Below are 22,050 nucleotides of genomic sequence, written 5' to 3' on the forward strand. Positions count from 1 at the left end.
TTAGGATAATTTTTTTAAAGAAAACTAATGCATGAAATGTCCTAAAATTTTGTAGATATATTTATACAAAAATTTGGCGACTTAAACGCTAATTTACTAAACAAAGTTATATACTGCTGCACTCACTGCGGATGTGGCTGAAAACAAAAACAAAATAAAGAAAGATCGAAGCTATAATACCATTCACAAATAAATATGTTTTCTATACAAGAACTTGATTTTGATCGTTAAGTTTGTATGGCAGTTATAGGTATACTGTATTGGTCCGATATCGGCGGTTCCGACAAATGAACAGCAACAGCTTTGCCTGGGGAGCAAAGAACGTGTGCAAAATTTCAGATCGATATCTCAAAAACTAAGCAACTTCGCATATACATACACAGACGGACAAGGATAAATCGGCCCAGCTCACGCTGATCATTTATATATTCATTTATTTTAAGGAGTCGCCCTGTACATGGTATACAGATTTAAGAAATCGTATACTTTGATTGTGAAAATTTCGAATTTTGCTTAAAACTGAGTTGATTTTGACCTGCCAATATTACATTTTTCATAAAATCGAAAAACTGGAACTGTGTGGGAAACTTACATATATACAATAGGTGTTTAAAAATAGCAAAGGTAACTTTCTTAAAACTAAGCGGATGCATTTTAGATGGCTGTAACTCTAAAAGTATTTTAAATATTGATATGTTATTTCCAACGTTCTAAATTATCAAATTATATAAAAATACAAGTAGAGAAGGGCTCGGGTTCAACCGTCTAGGGCTCATACCATCCCAGAGATAAAATCTAATGTCTTTGGCGGGCTTAGTGCTTGATTTATCGCGCTTTTAGTAGATTTAAACAGTAGTAGGGAGTGGGCGGAGCTGCCAACTGATTTCACCCATTTTCACAGTGTCGATAGAGATGCTGAAAACATTTGTTCTCAGTGAATTTACAACGCCATATCTAACTCCATTATTTTTAGGTTATACAAACAACCGTTAGGTGACACACACTATTATACTCTGTAGCAACATGTTGCAAGAGTATAAAAACTGGTTTTCTGTATTTCTTAAAAAATAAATTTATTAATAAGTGCCGCCTCCTTTTTCTTCTCTGCCTTTCAATAATGAAGTATATACCAAGCAGTTGAGAAAATTATATTAAAATCATCACGAAATGAAATTTTTTGCTGATTTTGAGAATGTTTTTCAGGTTTTTCCGGTGTTTTAGGATCGTCGATGCAAATGTTGTTGATACTGATTAGCGAAAACTCTTTTGACTTGAGTTCTTTGCTTGGCAATTACTCATAAACATTATGACTTCCAAATCTGTGGCTTTCTTTAAAAACATTTAGTACATAATCAATTAATTATCCATAGTTCTAAAAAGATTGCTAACGGCGAGAAAATTGTGTAGCTGAAATGCGTTACTGGAACCGACTAGTAGAGTTTGGCAAAAGAAATGCCCACAAAACAAGAAATAAAAAAAATCTTCAATTATTGGAATTTATGGTAAAAAAGCTTAATAATCAATTATAAATACCTCGTCCAAAGTGTTCACATATTCTGTTTACCTAGTATTGAGCATCCTGTATACTCATTATCAAGAACTAATAATCTTTTCGAAAACAGAATATAACTTTGTGGAGATATTTTCGAAAATTCTCACTGTTGAATCAATCGAAATTAGCTTAACGCCGTCATTGAAGCCAACGTCGCCACAAACAATATTTATGTTGTAGATTTAAAGAAAATTGGAAAATAATTTATAAAAAAATTTCGGTTTTGTTCCGCTATTTTTTGGAATGAAAAATACATTAGTTCCTGACGTTATTAATGAAAGAAGAGATAAACCCTTTTTCTTTTATTTGCCTTAACTAGTAAAAACGCAAAACTTCCACTTAATTTAATCAAAGACGCTTGCGTACTTTTATGAGTATATAAAATATTCATAATGTGATGATTATGTAACAAATAATATTTAGTAGCAAATGTTAATCTTTGCAAAAATGTACATTATAGGGAATTTAATGCTTATCACTCCTGGAATTTTGCAACGAAATACTGCAAAATTTTTATTATAATCGGATTTTATATAGCGGTGCTAACATATTAAGCACTCTATACAAATTATATAAATAGTTGTGCATATGTGTCCAATTTGTCAATAACAATGAATCATAATTAGTATTTTGTACAGCAGTTGACATTATGTGTTGCTAACCAATATAAGTATGTATGTACCATATATAGATATGTACCATATATTATATTTAATTGTATACCTGCCTCAGCGTTAATCAGCTAAGGAGATGTATGTGATGATTTGTACGTGGCATATGTATTCAATTCCAGGTAGCTGAGTGAAGTTTGTTTTGAGCATTTTTCACGGTTGGCCTTAGAGCTCCATGAGCATTGGAAATTCCTTTGTTAAAAAATCCCAGCGAAAAGGATTTTTTTCGCTGCCAGCGGGTGGGTAAGTTTACCGTAATTTGGGTTATTTGGTATACATTTTGTGAATGTTACAAATATGTTGGCTTTCGGGCATATGTAAGAACGCCTAAGTCATACTTTCGAAACTAGTATAAAATATTCGCATGCTCCTCGAGCAGCAGCAGTCAGTAGAATTAGCTGTTAGACGATACAACGTAGTAACAGAGCTGAAGCATTTCGAAAAAATATAATAGCATTTGAGCGCTTAAATTTTAACCAATTAACTTCACGGGAATTAAAATTTATTGATTAAAACTAAAAACAACCAGCTCATTGAAAAGTATTGACTTGATAATATATTAACATCATACACCAGCATTTTGTGACGACAGCAGCGTAATAAATAAACGCAGACGTTAATATATACGCAACAACAAAAACTAATAATAATAATATAAGAGAGCGCATATTTATGTGGTTCCGCGGGAGATAAGAAAGAATTTCATTCATCTCCGAGCAAGCGCAACGAATCACAGAAAAACCAAAGTCAAACAAAGCCATCAAACTTCAACGCAAAGAAACGACAATTTACAAAAGCAACTAACAACTCACAATCAATCAACACATTATACAAAAAGTGTTGCTGTACATTTGTTATTGGCGCATCGTAGTACAGTAATCATCAAAGCTGGTTTTCCCATAGGCAAACTCAAGCGTTAGCGAAGGCAGTCGGGACCGGTCATTGTGTGCGCGAGACTTGCTGTGAGCAGTTCGCCGACGAACTAATATCGGCTTTGGAGTGTGTTTGCTATCAATTTCGCTAAGAATAAAATTACTTTTTACGCAAATTATAAAAATCAAACGTTTTCGTGACATCATAAACATGACGTTTCTGAACGTATTTGAATTTCTTGCCGCCTATGTGATATTTATCGCACGCGCACGCTCTTATCCCGCAACTGTGACGCTACCGACGGAGAATAATGCGACACAATTTGATGTTTTCCAGTTTGCCGTTAACGAGAGCCATATATTTAACATACCGCCTGGAATATTTACGACATTCATACCACTGCCAGCTGAAGGGTCGCTCAATGATGACATAGATGATTATGTTCCATATCGCAGCGATGTGCACGATAGCTTTTCATGGGCGTTAATTAAGCAAATACTGGTGTCAACAACACCGCGTCGTAATGTGATTGCAACTGCTGCTGCTGTGGGTGTTGATTTGCCTGAAGATGCAGAGAATATCGTATTTTCACCCTTTTCCGTGAAGCTCGTGCTCGCGCTACTCACTGAAGCCACAGGTAATGGCACGCGTTCACAGCAACAACTACTTGCCACCCTGGGCGATATACAGTCGCTCGAGAATTTACGTAATTTTTATAGTAAGACGCTTACGGCTTTGAAGAAGAAACACGCAGATTATACTTTACGCCTAGAGACACGCCTCTATACAGATAAATCAGTGCAAGCGCTACCTTCATATGCCAACCTGTTAAAGTCAGCTTATCAAACACCTGTCGATAATCTAGATTTCAACGACGGCGTCGCGGCGGCTGAGAAGATCAATTCCTGGATTGCGCGTGTCACGGAGGGTCGCTTGCAGCAATTGGTTACAGACGAAAGTGTTACGAAGAGCGTTATGCTGTTAGTGAATGCCATCTATTTCAATGGCAAGTGGCGTCGTCAGTTCACTGAAACGAACCCTGGCACCTTTTATCGCACCGCAACCGATCAATTGAAGGTTGCTTACATGGAATTGACCGATCACTTCTATTATCATGAGAGTAATGAGTTAAAGGCGAAAATTATACGACTGCCTTATCGTGGCCAGAAGTTCTCGATGTTCATCGCATTACCTGATGAAGGTCAAAACATTGACTTGTTCATCTCTCGCATGCAAAATGAGCAGTTGAAGCATATGCAATGGATGACAGAACGCAGTAAAGTGCGTGTGGTCTTGCCCAAATTCAAATTCGCCTATAAAACCGATCTGAAAGCAGCCTTGTGTCGCTTGGGCGTAGAGGACATCTTCACCAAAAACGCTAATTTAACCGCTATGGCTGCAAACGAAGACTTACAATTGATGGTTTCAAATATACTGCAGAAAAGCGGTATCGATGTCAACGAAGTGGGCACAGTAGCTTATAGTGCTACGGAAGTAGAAATTGTAAATCGTTTTGGCGCCGATGAAGAGGAATTCATTGTGAATCGACCGTTTGCCTTCTTCATTGAAGAAGAGAGCACGGGGAATATCCTCTTTGCCGGTAAAGTGATGAATCCTACGACATGAGCGATTCTTTTTATTTAGTTGCTTAGGTTTTTAGCGTGTATTATGTAAATAATTTGTAATTTTAAGTGTTAGGTCTTAGTGTAGCCCAGCATTAGTTAATGTTATGTGAAAAATGAACATATATGGTGCATTAATAAAAAACTTAATATTTTTAACTGTGTAACAAGAAAAATAAACGGATATTATAAGGAAATATTTATAAACTAATATAATTTGTTTTTTATTAATCCTTATCTGTCTGTCTTCTGTTGAGTTATAAGTGCACTTATGTACTTGTGTTAAAGCTGATAAGCTCGAAACTTTTAACAGAGACGGGAAATTTTAATTGGAAGTTATCTGCTCAGTTCCGAATATTTATAATTGTGACTAATATGCCTTACATAATGTAAATAAATACCTAGAATTTAAAGCAACAACAGAGCAGAGCTGGAAAATTACTTGCACAAAAATCTAAAATCGAAAGCAAAATAATTATGAGAAAATATTGACTTTTAGATTTTTTTTTAGATTTATTGATAACGATTAAGATTTGCGGTTATCGCGTTGTCACTCATCCTCGCAGTAATTCTCTATAGAAAGCTTGTCGATGGCCGTTCTATGGAAATAATGAATAGAAACGTTTCGGCATTTCAAAAGCGTAAAACTGTGGGCTATTTTATTAATGAAAATTTAAATATAAGTAAGTGTATATTCTGCAAACAAAACGAAACAGTCAATTTAAAAATGTCTGGTTCAAACAAATATAGCATTGACTAATAAGCCTCACACAATGTTAATGAAGAATTCGGCATAATGAGCCCATTATTCTTAAACGTTTAGTAAAGGTGATATTCAGATTGGTTTTGTTTCTAAAACAAAGCTCCAATAGTTTGTAAAGCTTCAATAAAAATAAGAGTAACAGAAATATTAAAGCCGCCTGCTCGTTCTAGACCTTTTAATGAAATTGACTATTGCTCATATAATGAGTATGAGTATGTACAATTATTCCGTGAGCAGGCTTTATTAAGTTTGCCACGAAGTTTGTAACACACAGTAGAAGGCAACGTGGGAGATATTATAAAATATATACCATACCATATTACAAATATACATTACAAATTATTAGCGTAATAAGCTGGGTCAATTTAGCCATGTCCGTCCGTTCATCGGACTATAAATGCTCTCTCTCTCAGCTTTTGAGTTATCGATTTAAAATTTTATACACCATACACGGCGCTAAATTAGTTAGGTTATATACCTATGTTAATGAAAACATTGAAATGTCACATATGTATTGTATATTGACTAGTACAAAGCAAAAAGTATATCGGGTGAATTTAATGTACATTACTGAAGTATATACGAAAAGATATACGCGGCATAAAGTGTGCCAAAAATAACGACCATCATTATATATAGTATATGGTAGCTGGGGTAATTGGTTTCCAATTTTCCCCATTTTCTGCATTAAACTATAATTTATGTATCCAATATAATATATTCGCTTGATGATATACTTATCTTACATTACCCGATATAAACAAAACTACAAAATTTTTACTATACATTTTTTACATGTTTTTGAATAATATTTAAAGAGTTCAAATCGTTTATAATACTAAAAAAAATTCCAGGCCGGCAAAGTGGGCTGTTTAAAAAATATGTTTCGTTATTTCTTTGTTTTTTTGCCGCTCGGAATTTTTTAAAAATATAAAAAAAAATTCACAAATCCCTCGTAGTGCACACTGTTTCCAAAAAAGTAGTTCATAGAAAAACGAATTTAAAGTTTAAGGAAAAGGCGCGCGTCACCGGAACAGTTCGGCGGCGCATCTCAAAATGAGCTGTAGCTCCGAAAATAATAAAAATTTCAAAAAATCTTTTTAGGGACATAGACATACTACAAAAATATGCAAAATATACCACTTAACTATTGACGGATAATTCTGGATTTTTAGATGAATTCATGACTTTTCGCGGGCGGAGCAAATGTCAGATTTAGCCCTTTTTCCAAGCCAATTTCCTCAGAGCGCTAAGTATCGTTGGGATATTTACAATTTTACTCTAGTAATATAAGGTTGGAAGGTATCTCCCTTAGCGCTACAGAGCTCGTATCTGGCAACACTATACATAATTTGAAAGGTCTTGACATAACCTACAAAACAAAGCTATGCATTATTAGTTTGGATATTGCGTTTAACAGTTATAGACGTGTAAACATGGAGTTCACTAACGCCGAAATTCGCGCTATTTTAAAGTTTTCCTTCGTTAAAGGCAAATCCGCTAGAGAAACGTTCCGTGAGATTAATGGTGTTTTGGGGGATGGTACTCTATCACTTCGAACCGCGGAGGAATGGTTTCGACGATTCAGAGCCGGTGAAAACGACACCATGGATAAGCCAGCCGGCGGAAGACCTGTGACGACAAATACCGATCAAATCATGGAATACATCGAGTTAGACCGGCATATGGCATCTCGTGACATCGCCCAGGAGATGGGAGTTAGTCACCAAACCATTTTGAACCATCTGCAGAAGGCTGGATACAAAAAAAAGTTTGATGTTTGGGTGCCGCATAATTTGACGCAAAAAAACCTTCTGGACCCAATCAACGCCTGCGATATGCTGCTGAAATGGAACGAACTCGTCCCATTCTTGAAGCGGATGGTGACTGGCGACGAAAAATGGATCACATACGACAATATCAAGCGAAAACGGTCGTGGTCGAAGGCCGGTGAATCATCCCAAACAGTGGCCAAGCCGGGATTGACGGCCAGGAATGTTTTGCTGTGTGTTTGGTGGGATTGGAAGGGAATCATCCACTATGAGCTGCTCCCATATGGCCAGACGCTTAATTCTACCATCTACTGCGAACAACTGGACCGCTTGAAACAGGCGATCGACCAGAAGCGTACAGAATTGGCCAACAGGAAGGGTGTAGTGTTCCACCAGGACAACGCCAGACCACACACTTCGTTGATGACTCGTCAGAAGCTACTGGAGCTCGGATGGGAGGTTTTATCGCATCCACCATATAGCCCGGACGTAGCGCCAAGTGATTACCACCTGTTCCTGTCCATGGCGAATGCCCTTGGTGGTGTGAAGTTGAACTCAAAAGAGGCTTGTGAAAAGTGGCTGTCCGAATTCTTCGCAAATAAGGAGGGGGGCTTCTACGAGAAAGGTATTATGAAGTTGCCGTCTAGATGGAAACAGATCATCGAACAAAACGGCGCATATTTTAACTAAATCCGATCACTGTAACACTTTTTATAAAGCATTGAATGAAGAGCAAAAAAGCGGGAGATATTTGACAACCTTATATATTACTAAGACGGATAGACCGATATCCGAAATGCAACTCATCTCGTTACTTTATCTTATCGATTTGTATACTGCTCTAGGAGGTGCCAAAAAGACTAGAGATATACACTGGCCAAAGAAAGTATTCGACATATGCATTTTGTTTATTTATTTTTGAAATATTCCTTAATATAAACAAATAAAAGACCAAAAACCAGTGTTTTTTAAAACAATAATTTATTTAGTTTGTAACTTGATGACTTTTATGATAATAAAAACAGCAAAACTAACCAAAAAAGCAAAAAACTGAATTTCTTGAAAATTAAAAGCAAAAAAAATATTTGACAATTCATGTAAAATCCAAGTTAAAAAACAAAAAATCATTTTTTAATATCGCGTAGCTCTTCCTTTTCTTCGGACTACTTCTTTAAACGTCTTGGTATTGATTCGGCCAACTTTTTTGTTATGGATGTGTCTATACTGTTCCACTCTTCCATTAGTATCTGCTCCATTTGGGTTTTGCTCGTAAAATGACGCTGTCTTAGTCTTCTTTCTAAATGATCCCATAGAGCATCTATGGGATTTAGATCTGGACTTTGAGGAGGCGTTTTAATTACTCCAGGGAAATTGTATAAAAGCCAAAGCTTTGTATTTAATGCGGAATGCTTCGGGTCGTTATCTTGGTAAAACTGGAAAGTCGCTCCGATTCCGAGATTTTCTGCACTAGTTCGCAAGTTTCTCTTCAAAATACCAATATATTGCATGTGGTTCATGATTTGGCAAATTGGTTCCATTTTTCCAACTCCTGCTGCTGACATACACCCCCAAATCATAATGCCTCCACCTCCGTGTTTCACAGTTGCCACTGTATTTCGCTCTTCCAGCTCTGTATCGGGTTTCCTGTACACAATTACTTTGCCATCACATCCAAAAAGATTAAATTTGCTCTCATCTGCAAAGATCACATTACTCCAAAATTCAGCGGGCTTATGTACGTTTTGCAAAACTTAATCTTTCCAATCTATTTTTTTCAGAGATATGTGGCTTCTTGCGCGCAACTCTTCCCCTATAGTCATTAATTTTCAAATAATTTCGAATGGTTTGGGATGTCACATCTATATTTAGGCTTTCTTTAACATTTTTGGAGAGAACCGTGGCATTTGTTTTTGGTTCTTTTTTGACCTGGCGAACCAACCAACGTTCGTCTGTTTTACAAAATACCTTAGGTCGACCACACCTTGGATGATTTTCAACCGACTTCTTATCTTTCCATTTTTTAATAATATAATGAATAGTTGTACGTGGCCTATCAACTAATTCGGCTATTTTGCTTTCGGTTAATCCACTTTTAAAGTACTTTGCGATAAAATTTTTTATTTCTTCAGACACTTCTTTCTTTTTACGACCCATGTTTAATACTTCACTTATTTACTTTAAATGTCGCTTTAAAATTGATTGCTGCAAAACAGTGTTAAGCAAAATATTTAAACCGATCGTTATTTTTTACCGTCAATCATTGGAATTCGCTCTTTTGCGTAATTGTCGAATATTTTTTTTGTTTAAATTTTCTAGGTAATTTAGTTTTTGTGCTTTTTTGGTTAGTTTTGTTGTTTTTATTATCATAAAAGCCATCAAGTTACAAACTAAATAAATTATTGCTTCAAAAAACACTGATTTTTGATCTTTTATTAGTTTATATTAAGGAATATTTCAAAAATAAATAGAAAAATGTATATGTCGAATACTTTCATTGGCAGGTGTATAGGTATAATACCATCTACTATCAACAAAGCTCTCAACCACACTACACTGATTTCATATATAAAAATAAAACTTTATATCTTAATTTGTGGCTTAGTTATAGCATTTCATATTTTTCACTCAACGGCATTTTTTGGATGTGGTAGTGGTCCACTCTTGTGTACTCTCTGCAACACGTTGTTAGAGTATAAATATCGAAATTATTCCATAAATTTTACGTTCATCACATTAAAACATTATTTGGAAATGAATTTTCCCCCCACATTGGTTTCTACAACCTTGATGTTCTTTCAGAAAATGTTCATATTTATATATCAACTAATTTCAGTAACTATTTTCGTTTTGTGTGAAACAAAGGAAAGTCAATGCGAACACTCAAAGTCCATTGTGTGATAATTAATGTGTTTCCCATGGCGGGTCTGTCAGAGCGATTCGTGTAAGCGAACAAGCATTTGTTTAGGCTGCATAAATGCACAAACTCATACATCATACGTCTGTGCATAATGTCACGTTCTCTAAACAAATGCTAGTATAATGGTAGGTAAGAGGAAATTTCTCGATATGTGATAATTATGGGATTGTCCGCAGCGGATTGTGGTAATAACTGTAAATGACACTTTTAAGAGGTCAAAGAGATTACCTGGCCTTTTGACAGAAGAAGACAAAATGAGTATGCAACATAGCTACATTTGGATGGTTCATGGGATTTATACATATGTGTACAAATTTGATTGGGAAAAATTACTATGCCATATTTTCAGAATATGCACCAACATTTTGCTTAAATTTGCTTTTATACTGTTCTTTGTATTTTTTACCGAAACTACCTTACAGCGATCATTGGCCTTACGTTGTTCTATAAACAAAATCAGTTATGAAAATTAGACTCAAGGATTCATAAAAGGGGTTATTATAATACGGTTAAAAATCGGTAAAAAAGGTATGGTCAAAGAAATCATTGAAGTAATATGTTAAGTAAGAAAAAGACAAAATGCATGAGCATTTTGAATCTCTTTATACCAAGCCTGCTCAAAATTTTGAGTTTAAATAGGTAGGCATTGTTCTAAAATACTTTAGATTAAAGTATCATATATAGAGTTATTTCTTCAACCGTCTCCCACAATTAATAAAAGTAGCCATTTTTGCTTAAAATATTTAAATTTTTACACGAGTAGTGGCTCGTTCTCAAGGTGGGACAAAACGAAAATCAAATATCGTGAAATTAATTCATCTTGTCGTTTTTGTTAATTTAATATACATTACGCGAACTACTTATATCGTGAAATGATCTTATGCAGCAGGCTGCGAGAATATAAAAACTAAGTATTGTATTATACAGGGCGTTCAAAAAACAAAAAAAACGCTTTTCCTTGAGTGATCAATTCGTGGAAAATTGTTTAGTTTTTTGCAAATTAACACATATTCAATTGCGATCACTGATGCGAACGATTCGGTCAGTTTTTTTCAATATTTTTAATCTGTCACGTCCTGCCGTGAAATAAGAAAAGAGAGTGCTCAGTATTAATAAATATGTCTCTAAATATAACACGGAAGAGATCTCCGAGATTTAGCGTCAAACGCAGCAGTACTGTAATGAAACCTCTACTTTTAAAAACACGCATGGAACAAGTAAGTAAGGGCTAAGTGTGGATGCAACCGAATATTTTATACACTTGCCACTTGTAAAGATCAAAGACACTCAGTTGTTGGCAAAACTATAAATATACAATATAATATTTACATGGGAGTGGGGGTAAATTCACATATTTTCGGCATTAAACTATAGTATATCCTATATTAGACGTTGAGGTAATTTTGCTAAGGTATCTTACATAGTGACTGTTGTTTATAGTATAAGGCCAACCGGAAGTTTGAAAATCTTAGGTTACGTATATGCGAGATAGGGGTAGTATTGACCCCGTATTGACTCTATTTATGTAAAGTACACTTGTTATGAGCATTTATTTCTTTGCTGGAAACTTTAATTCGAAGAAAAGTGCTCTGAATCGGATTTGAGGTTTAGAAAGTCTTACAAATATAAATATGATATCTAAAATGTTATTAATATACAGCTGAGATATATAATTAATACTTAATATCCACGAATAGCTTTCACACTATACAATTAATCACTATATTATTATCTTGTTTATTTACCGTGTAATATTCTTACTACTTTGTCTATAATTTTTTTTTTTCCAAAACTAGCGAAAACTAAAAGCAACACGAAAACTTATTCTTGCATGGTGGGCAATTTATTATGCATTGAAATGTTTATTGCTCATCCAATGTTGATTAACTCGTTTTCGCTGCACTAACATAATTTAAACCACGCCTGCAGGCAGAGATTAATTGGAAATGGTGTTGTGTGCACATTCAACCAAATGCTATTTCCGGCGCCAAAACCAAGCGGAAGTGGCAGATAGTAGTTGCAGCACGGTTCTTTCAACGTGAATAGCCTACTTTTTTGTGTTGGCTGTTTCCCTGTTGCTTCACCTCAATTTCATTTAGTTGTAAATTAAGCAATGCAAGTGTGAAATTTACAAAACGAGCAAGTATTTCGAAAAATTGTTCTGAATTAGTAATACCTCTGTAAATTTATACATATATATGTATGTATGTGTCTCTAAAAAACTGTTTCGACTCGCTTAGAAAAAAGTTTGCCATTCAGCATACGTTTTTTCGTTATTGCTTATCTGTATTAATGCTTATGGCTGAATTTTAATATTTCCTTTTCGTTTTGTGCTGCTGCTTTTTGCTTTAACTGTATTTCAGACTTTTATGGTTTGCAATTTAGACATTTGTCTGTATTCTTTTATTGTTTTTGGCCAACAATAAGTGAGCATAAAACAAGGCGTTTACGTATAGAATTAAAGCATGACCCAAAACTTTACATTATTGCAAAACATGATGGAACAATTCTTGAACACAACTTAAGCAAGTTCGAGTAGGCTATATATTATATAATGAAAGTGAATACAGAAAAACGGAGTGATTTAAGAATGTATTATCCCCCCCGTCATAACCATAGCTGTAAACAGTTTTTTTAATGGTGCTTGCTGAAAGGGAATTCGTTTAGCACTAATTGTCGTGAAGGTTTTAGTGACAGTAGAAATACATTTTGAAAGCTACTGTTGTGCTATACAACAGCAACAATGACTACAAAAATTTTATAAATTGTATGAAAACCAGATGGCCGCAGAAATCTTATCTGTGCTCTATGCTTTGTTGCGGAATTCGGTGCACGATAGAATCCGAATTGGCAACGAATTAGATAGCTAAAATTGACAACGTATAAAATAGGAGCAGTGTTAATTGTAAGTCACAAGGGTTTATGTATAGGTTGGCAACAAGTAATTCCGGATTTCACTCATAGATGGCTTCAGTTAAATTTTTAGGTTTGCTGGCGTAGTCCAAATGTAAAACACATTTTGTTATTTGATAGTTGACAATTCAGCTGTCAATCAGTAAAAAAGTTTTGATCGGTTGCGTAGTTTTCGTTTGGCGTTCGTTGGAAATGGAAGATCAAAAGGAACATTTTCGTCATATTTTGCTTTTTTATTTTCGCAAAGGGAAAAACGTAGCGCAAGCTTATAAAAAGTTATGTGCTGTTTATGGTGACGAAGCCATAAAAGAACGGCAGTGTCAAAATTGGTTTGCCAAATTTCGTTCTGGTGATTTTTCACTCAAAGATGAAAAACGCTCTGGTCGTCCAGTTGAAGTTGATGACGACCTAATCAAAGCAATAATCGATTCAGATCGTCACAATACAACACGTGAGATTGCAAAGAAGCTTCAGGTATCACATACATGCATTTGAAATCACTTAAAACAACTTGGCTATGTTCAAAAACTCGATCCATGGGTTCCTCACGAACTGAAAGAAACGTATTTTACGCAACGCATTAACAACTGCGATTTGCTAAAGAAACGTAATGAAAATTATCCATTTTTAAAACGAATGATAACTGGCGATGAAAAATGGGCTGTTTACAACAATATCGAGCGGAAAAGATCGTGGAGCAGGCCAGGTGAACCAGCTTAAATAACATCAAAAGCTGGTATTCATCAAAAGAAGGTTTTGTTATCAGTTTGGTGGTTATAAAGGAATTGTCTACTTTGAACTCTTACCGCCCAACCGAACGATCAATTTTGTTGTCTAAATTGAACAACTAATGAAAGTAAACAATGCAGTTGAAGAAAAGCGGCCCGAATTGATAAATCGAAAAGGTGTTGTATTCCATCATGACAATGCAAGGCCACGCACATATTTGGTCACTCGGCAAAAATTATTGGAGCTTCGTTGGGATGTTTTGCCACATCCACCACATAGTCCTGACCTTGCATTATCAGATTACTTTTTGTTTCGATCTTTACAAAACTTCTTGAATGGTAAAAATTTCAATAATGATGATGATGTCAAATCGTACCTGAAGCAAATAAAAACCAGAAGTTTTATGAACGTGGCATTATGATGCTGCCTGAGAGATGGCAAAAGGTCATTGATCAAAATGGACAATACATTACAGAATAAAGTTATTTAGTTCCATGAAAAAATTGTCTTTGATTTAAAAAAAAAAAACGCATTTACTTAGTTGCCAATCCATAAATGAATTGCTGGTAGGTTAAGTGAAATCTATATTCCTGCAAGAAATGTTCAAAAGTTCAGTTCATAAATGCAATATATGGTATATATGATTTCCGCAGGAGAGTAGCAGTATTAGCCATATCCGAATTGCTCTCACTTGATCTCCTGGGCAAGGAAGTTACTCAGTCCAGTTAAATGAGAGAAGATAACTGAAGATGAGATTTTGAACCCACCGTCTAACCACTATCATTGATAAATAAATCAATAGTAGATCAGTAGTACGCGTGGACCATAAGAGCATAACAAAGCGATACGAAAATATTTTTATTACAATAGTTAGGAACAAATGAAAAGAAAACCCTCTAACAAAGTTAGTACTCAATCCTCAAATAGCTGCTCGACGAAGTACTTTATGTCTGACGGTAGAAGGTTTATTGGGTTCAACAACCAACCTACTAAGTATATACTATACATAAGTTGTTATATATGGTATATTTCTATATTTCATTTCTTCTGATTGCCAGAGGCTTCTTCCATGTGAAAGTTTCGTATACAATCTATATTCATAATCACAGCCAGAATATCTTGCGTTGTATGCTTTTTGGCGTTGTTTAAAATAAATTTTTTACAACAAAATAATTAAAATCGAGAATATTTTCGTCTAAAGAACACGACAAGAATGCTTTCATTAACTAAAATCATCGCAGATTTTCAAATTCGTGAAAATCGTTCAAAATTACAGTACAGTTACTTTCACGAAAGGATTCAACAAGAAATTATTAAATATACTCGTAGTGTGAGATCTGGCTGTGAAAAATGAGTAAATCGCCTTTTAATATTACGATCAAGCATGATGGTTTACAAACGCTAAAAAACTTAAGTTGTTTGTGTAGGACCAATTTATATGAAAGATTCTCTTGTTATCACAAAATCAGAGCTGCGTTTTCTTTCTCTTGACAATAGCTTTGAGGTTCCCAAAATATGTGCCTTGTTTGTCACAAATTGCACTAATATTCGCTAATATTTCGTAATATCTATCAAATGGGCATTTCAAAAAATCTTTCTAATAGATTTGTGTGTTGAAACAAAATATTTAAAAATGTAACGGAAGCAAGCTCTGAATTAATAAATTTTCATAAGCAGCTAGGAACATAAAATTTCAAATTTTTCAAGATCACTGTTAATTCATATATATTGAGATTGAAAAACATTCTCATTAATAGATGTTCATATTTAACAAACTGCAGTAGTTAGTTGCGGATAGCGCAGAGTTACCCTATCTTACGTCTCAATTCAAACCTCCAATAAGACTGCTGTTTTTCAACTACGCATCGTTGGCTCACAAAAACTCTCAAACAATTGAAAGTGAGAATCCCTTTGGTTTTCACTGTCAGTTTAAATTTTTCAGTAACAACCGACTCACTGATCGCTATCTTCCCCTTAAATTTAATATTATGTACCACCTTAGCCCATTTTAATACAAAATATACCCTTCTCACTTTGGAACAAATTAGATGGCAAATGCGTCGCCGCTTATTTGCATTTACATAAAATGCCTCAGGTGTTATGCATAATTGCATTGTGAGTATTACCGCTCATGTTGGGTTGAAATGTATTAATATTAAATGATTTTGCCGCATCAGCTAAAGCCATTGACTTCTATTATATGTATAAATAAGTATGCAGAAATGTATATACAGCTTTAAATTGTACATATATACTCGTATATGTATGTACAAATATGTGCATGTGTGGTTAAAATAAACAGGCCTCTTTGGGCGGTCATTAGAAGTTAACGTTCGCCACTCAATCCCAAAGTGACCGTTGTTGAATTTTGATGCCGTCGTTAGAAATTATGCGCTTAATAATATAAACGTTGCTCTTGTCATATTAATTTAATTATGTAAATCTCATAATAGCCAAAATCCGTATAAATTATATCCAATGAGCCGCAATGCATACGGTTTGCGTTAGGTAATTGCGTTAGCTTTGTAGTGTGTTAGGCATAATGAGAACCGTTTACCTTTTTAACAGCTCTAGAAGTTCGCATGTTTCGGGAACGAAAATAGATTTTATGCCAGTTCATGATATTCTAAGCGTTGAGTTTGAACTATGGCTGGCCTATATTAAGGTATACACCTAGAGTTAGCCGTAAAAGGCGATTTTGATGAATTAAAAAAAAAAAAAATATTATTTTACAATTTGAAGGGTACATATTTTTAGAATCCACAGTTAAAGTTTTGAAGAAAAAAATTCAATTATTGTCCGAGTTGAATTCGACAGCGCTCAAATAAATATCATCCACTGATGCAGAGATTCCTTCCGTCTAAACTTAGAAAACAAAGAATCTCTACTAGAAGATATTGCTCGTACAATGACCCGCGATTAAAAAAAATCAAAAATTTACAATCGGAAAAAATGTGATAGTGATCGGATGTCACCGAGTAATCACCGCAGCAAATTTGAAAAATTTAGTTTAAAGATAAACTAATGGAGCTCATTGAATTAAGCGGCCACACTGCAACTTAAAAACCTTTTTTTGGTAGTCATTTAAATTTTTTTTTTGAAAATAAAGATTTCCGTGTTCTTAAATAAAAGTTTAAGTCATTAATGATTATAAAAGACAATTTTTGAGTCAACTATAAGTTACCATTAAATGGAACAATGCATTTCTTCACTTCACTTAATATACGCCTCGCTATCGATGGCCTTTAACTACTTTTCTATTTTAAAGGGGCATACAATACTGTATGTTTTTTATCAAGAATACATGAACAAATTCTTTGATCCCTTCTTTTAACATGCGAAAATCGCCATGCTCATAAAAACACGTCTTAAGTTAGCGTCTGCTGCAGACAAAGAAAGCAATGAATACAGCTGAACATTTGTATCGTACTTTAGGGGCATGTTTGAATATCCCGCATCCATTTGCAGAAGTTGCAATTTCTGTCTTAGAAATTATAAAAATGTGAGTCAGTTTTATTGAGTGACTACTTTTGTATATTTTTCGACGTTTCGATCTTAGTCGGAACTTTTTTTTCAACAAAACTCAAGTCCCTGCGATATTATTACCATTATAAATTTTCGATAGAACAGATATTCTAAAATACTTTTGAGCTTAAAGGAGAAACATTAAAAAAAAACAAGTTTTGTCAATTTCGAAATCATCAGATCAACTTTTTGTGCTGCAATTAAAGAGGCGTCAATCACACAATGGGCTCGGCTGTATGCGCTATGAGACGATCGCATCTAGATATCGTGGCATACTTCTAGGCGGTTACGTCAAAGTCGTACCTAATATCCGGAACATACAACCTTAAAATCAACCGGACGCAGTGCGTAACGAATTATTTATAAAATACGGCACACATTTATCATGAAATATTATAAAATATTTTTTAAAGAAAAAGGGACACTGAAAAACTAAATGTTTTAAGCTTTGAATACTTATGCGCCTGTAAGTATACAAAATTTTTAAAACTGTAGATAAGTTCTGATTTTCTCTCTTCCCTCTTTTTTACTTCGAAACTTTCTCTGCGCTATCGCTGATGATAGCCAACATTACCGTTGATTTTGAAAATTGCTATGCTGATGAAAACGTCTTTGGGTATTTCTTGGCACTGCGAGTGGCGGCACTGTACTCACTGAGCTTGTGACTTCAGGTGTTGTTGATGTTTTTACTACGCTAATGAAATTGTTGCGCGTGTCCATTGCCCGTAGCAATATTTACTTGCCATAGAAGTGTGCATCGACGCTCACCTGCATGGTAACCAATTACGGACTATTTTTACTTATGTATATTATAATACTTACAATATATATATAAATATATGTACGTATTGTGCATTTTCAAGCACACTTAGCATTTTAAACTTTTTAATATCCACTTGGAACGGTAAAAAATGCAAAAAAAGGTCTTAAAATTATCTCTGCTTGGGCAAGTAATCAGCGGTTAAGCGTTTATAAGCGCGTTATTAGCCAAGCTAAGTACCTGAATGTCCGTAGCAGCATGAGCAGGATTGCTACGTACTGACGCAACGTAAACAAACAAAAAAATCCGCTGAAGTCATTTTCTATGCCGAACTTGTTCAGTAAGCGGCATAAATGTTATAACTTTTCATATCTTTATTTTTACTTTTTAAGGCTAATATCGTAATTCTTCTTTATTAAACTTTCACATTCATTAATAACGCTGAATGAAATTTTCCTGCCCACATTAATTTGCATTTACATATTTATGGTATACGCATTTGTACAATATGTATTCTCATGCTTCCATCGCCATTAGTTGATTTAAGCTTTTCTTCAATTGCAGTGCACGCAATGCAGAGTCCGTCGTGCATTAACTAAAATAAAAACAAATAAGAACAAAAACAACGAACGTATATTTTGTACATCCTGTTTCAGTGGCTTCCAATTAACTTTTTGTGTGAGCGTTTTCGCTTTCCTTCATTTATTCTTACAGCTAGCTTTGATGTCCTTCAAGAATTTTCCTTCGAATTCGTATTCAGATAATCCTTCAATCAACTGCTGACGTAATGCACTACACGAATAGCGCGTCTGATCGCTGTGATAGCAACAGTGGCTGCAGTGATTCCGACAGTAATACGAGCGTGTTCTGCAATGCATACGAATGGCTGCGAGTAGGCCCTGTAAGGAAAATAATTACTTCGAATTAATTAATTATAGTGGTTTGGAAAGGAAAAAAAATGGTATCAAACAGTTTTAACTCCATGATCTCAACGTGTCTAAAGTTTCTTAAATTTTTTCATATATAATATAGGTATAGCTTTAGAATTCTAGGAAGAATTCTTGTTTCCAAAGAGTTTTTCTCAAATATCTCAGTAAAGATAAAAATCAAATTCAGAAGGATAAATGGATGATCTTAGAAGATTAAGATCTTTTCGGATTTCTTTTGTTTTAATTACCAAAATAAGGTAATAATAAAAAGGTTTGGTAATGCCTGTCGATGATTGTTGAAAATTCGTATTTTGTATGAGCTGAGATTTTTCTCGGGCGAGTTTTAAACAGAAGAGCAATCCAGTGCTCAACACAGAAGTTAAAAGCGCAATTAATTTGCTGCTGTAGCTTAAATAGCCTTAAAATAATACTTAAGAGATCAGATAGCTTTTCAAACCCTTTTTTCTAAACACGTTTCTGAGAGTTTCCACAAATATATTATTTGTGTTATTACGAACCCGCTTGAAATATGTGTGAGAAGAGTCGATTATTTTTGACGTCTCTACCAAAAATTCCGTATGCTGAATCACCATTCATTTTCTTGATGGGGTACTCGAATCTCATACCGAAGATTTATTCTGTATACAACCTTTTAGTGATAATTGAATAGCGAAAGCTAATGGAAATGTACTGTCATAGCGTCAGTAAAAGAAGGTCATAAAGTCAACGATCGATTATTTTTTCGATTGTAATGCAAAACAAAAACACCAGCATAGAAATCTTTACAAAACTACTACTAGACTACTCCATTGACTTCACAAGGATCCATCTCTATCCGAAAGCTGTCTAGCTGCGAAAATAAGCTTAGAGAATCATGAACCAAATTTTCATGAGCATTCATACACGAACAAGTGTTACATGGAAAATAAGGAAACGGCATCATCCCACACAAATGAACATTAAAAACAGCTAGCACCGAAGTGAGAAAGCTGGGATATAATTTTGTCAGTAAATATTATTAAGCATGGAATATAAGTGTCTTACACGAAATGCTGCCATAATGATGTTGTTGTTTGTTTGATCCCATACTAAATAATTCCAACGCTCGTTTCCGCGGGTGTTAATGGAGTAAGGCAGAACAAATATTATGCGTAAAAGTAAAGAAATTCGTTATTTTTTCATGAAATTGAATGCTTTAATTATTACTTTTCGTATCCAACCGGTTTTTTGTGCAATTTTTAAGTCCTGGACAATCGTAATCGATGTTTGGACTCGGCGATTTCCATTATTTGATCATTTTTTTCGATAATTGGTCTTCCTCAGCGTGGTGCATCTTTGACAACGAAATTACCGGAATAGAATCGATGAAACCAAAATTGCGCATGATTGGCTGTTACAGTATCAGGACCATAAACGCTATTCACATTGCCAGCCGTCTGCAATTATATCAGAATTCTGCTGAGAAATTAGAAGAACTATTAGAGGTTAATTTACGAGTTACACGTTAAATTTTCAATAAACGTTGCAGCAGTGTTAAAATAAAAATCCGAAATGTCTACTAGACTTTTATACAATTAATGTAAATTTTTAAATTAATTTGTCCAGCATTTTTCATTTTCGTTTGAAAACATTTGTGATGTAATGTAGAAGACTTAAATAGACTTAAGACTTAAAAGAACAATCCAATTTTATTAGAATGGTTGAAGCTTTGAAAGTCTGTCTGTTTGTGTACACGCAAACTAGTCACTCATTTTTTTTTTCCATATCGATGAAATCGAACACATCCCTTTCTCCTAAAGAAACTGCTCATTTATTGGAAACGCTAATATCCGTGAACTATAGCATATAGCTGCTATACAAACTGAACAACTTGAATCAGCTGCTTATATGGAAAACTTTTACATTTCACAAAATATCTTTACGAAATTTGGCATGTATTATTGCTCAAGGCAAAGGTAAAGTCTTCGAAAAAATTGTTCATATCTGATCATTACTGTAGCATATAGCTGCCATACAAACTAACCGAACATAAAAAAGTTCATTTAAGGAATATTTTGTATTTGTGAAGGATATTATAATTTCGGTGCAAACGAAGCTTTTACTTGCTTTACTCGCATTTAATCCAAATCGTGTGTTTAAAGGCGCCGCATACCTGAACTAGGATATATTTTAATCACTCAGCTTGAAAGGTGTACCTTTTTGTGCCCTGCAGGGATGCAAAGGAAATTTAATTAAACGATTTGTGTGATTAAGTGATATGAAGGAATTCTCTAAAGCACGTGCAGATACGAAGTAAACAGGAGATTGCTTTGTAATAGGGCAACTAGATACAAAGTTGCTGCAAGAAAAGCCAGGCTATATGAAGTCATTTATTTTAAATCGTATACATCTTTTTCATTTATCAACAACTTATTGCTTATAGAATATTTAGTACGTATTTATTGTAGATACACAAGTAGATTTAAAACACGAAAAAAGTTTTTGAAATTATGTTCTACTAATTTATATTTTTTATTATGCAATCCACTGGTTATAAGATAGTACGCTTTGTGTCCGCTATTAATTCTCTTTTACACAATTGGTATACGATTAATATTTGATATTAAAGTTAAACGCTTAATTATTAGATATATACATATTTAGTTAACTTTTCAGAGTTAAACATATTTTTAGAAAATAATAAATTTTATTTCGTAACTAAGACAATAAGCTACAACAGAAACTGTATAAACTTAGTAAGTAATAATACCTTGTAATAAAATATTAACTGAGCATAAGTATTGATTTTATGTTTTAAAGTTATTGTTTTCTGCTGAATATTCTCGCAGTTAATAACATCAGCAAAATTGTTGTACTGGATTTACTTGCCAGTGGTAATTAATCTGAAAACGCAATACTTCTTCTAATCTAACTAAAACAAAACAATTACGGATATTTGGAATTAATGAACAGTAATAAAATTATTTAATTTTATTATATTTTGAATGGGTAATAATCTTTTTTAAACGTAGACTTCTCCTGATT

The 22,050-nt window shown here is 34.3% G+C and overlaps 1 protein-coding gene and 1 long non-coding RNA gene across 2 annotated transcripts in view; one reads left to right on the forward strand and one right to left on the reverse strand.

Moving 5' to 3' along the window:
• The first annotated feature begins 2,597 nt into the window (after window positions 1-2,597).
• LOC106625342 (serine protease inhibitor 27A) lies at window positions 2,598-4,915 on the forward strand. Its single transcript, XM_014245169.3, has one exon. It carries the CDS (start codon window positions 3,307-3,309, stop codon window positions 4,720-4,722), a length of 1,416 nt encoding a protein of 471 aa, XP_014100644.3. The 5' UTR covers window positions 2,598-3,306; the 3' UTR covers window positions 4,723-4,915.
• A 13,496-nt stretch (window positions 4,916-18,411) lies between these two features.
• The window catches only part of LOC138856291 (uncharacterized), a 113,521-nt gene continuing 109,882 nt past the window's right edge, over window positions 18,412-22,050 (reverse strand). Inside the window, exon 2 of the long non-coding RNA XR_011395459.1 lies at window positions 18,412-18,996. This is a non-coding gene — a long non-coding RNA (uncharacterized lncRNA). The remainder of the gene's footprint in view (window positions 18,997-22,050) is intronic.

The sequence above is a fragment of the Bactrocera oleae genome, chromosome 3 (assembly GCF_042242935.1).
Source record: "Bactrocera oleae isolate idBacOlea1 chromosome 3, idBacOlea1, whole genome shotgun sequence".
Taxonomy (NCBI): Eukaryota; Metazoa; Arthropoda; class Insecta; order Diptera; family Tephritidae; genus Bactrocera; species Bactrocera oleae.

Excerpts from the sequence above, each read along its gene's own strand:
- LOC106625342 (XM_014245169.3), top strand. The coding sequence starts at position 3,307 with ATGACGTTTCTGAACGTATTTGAATTTCTTGCCGCCTATGTGATATTT.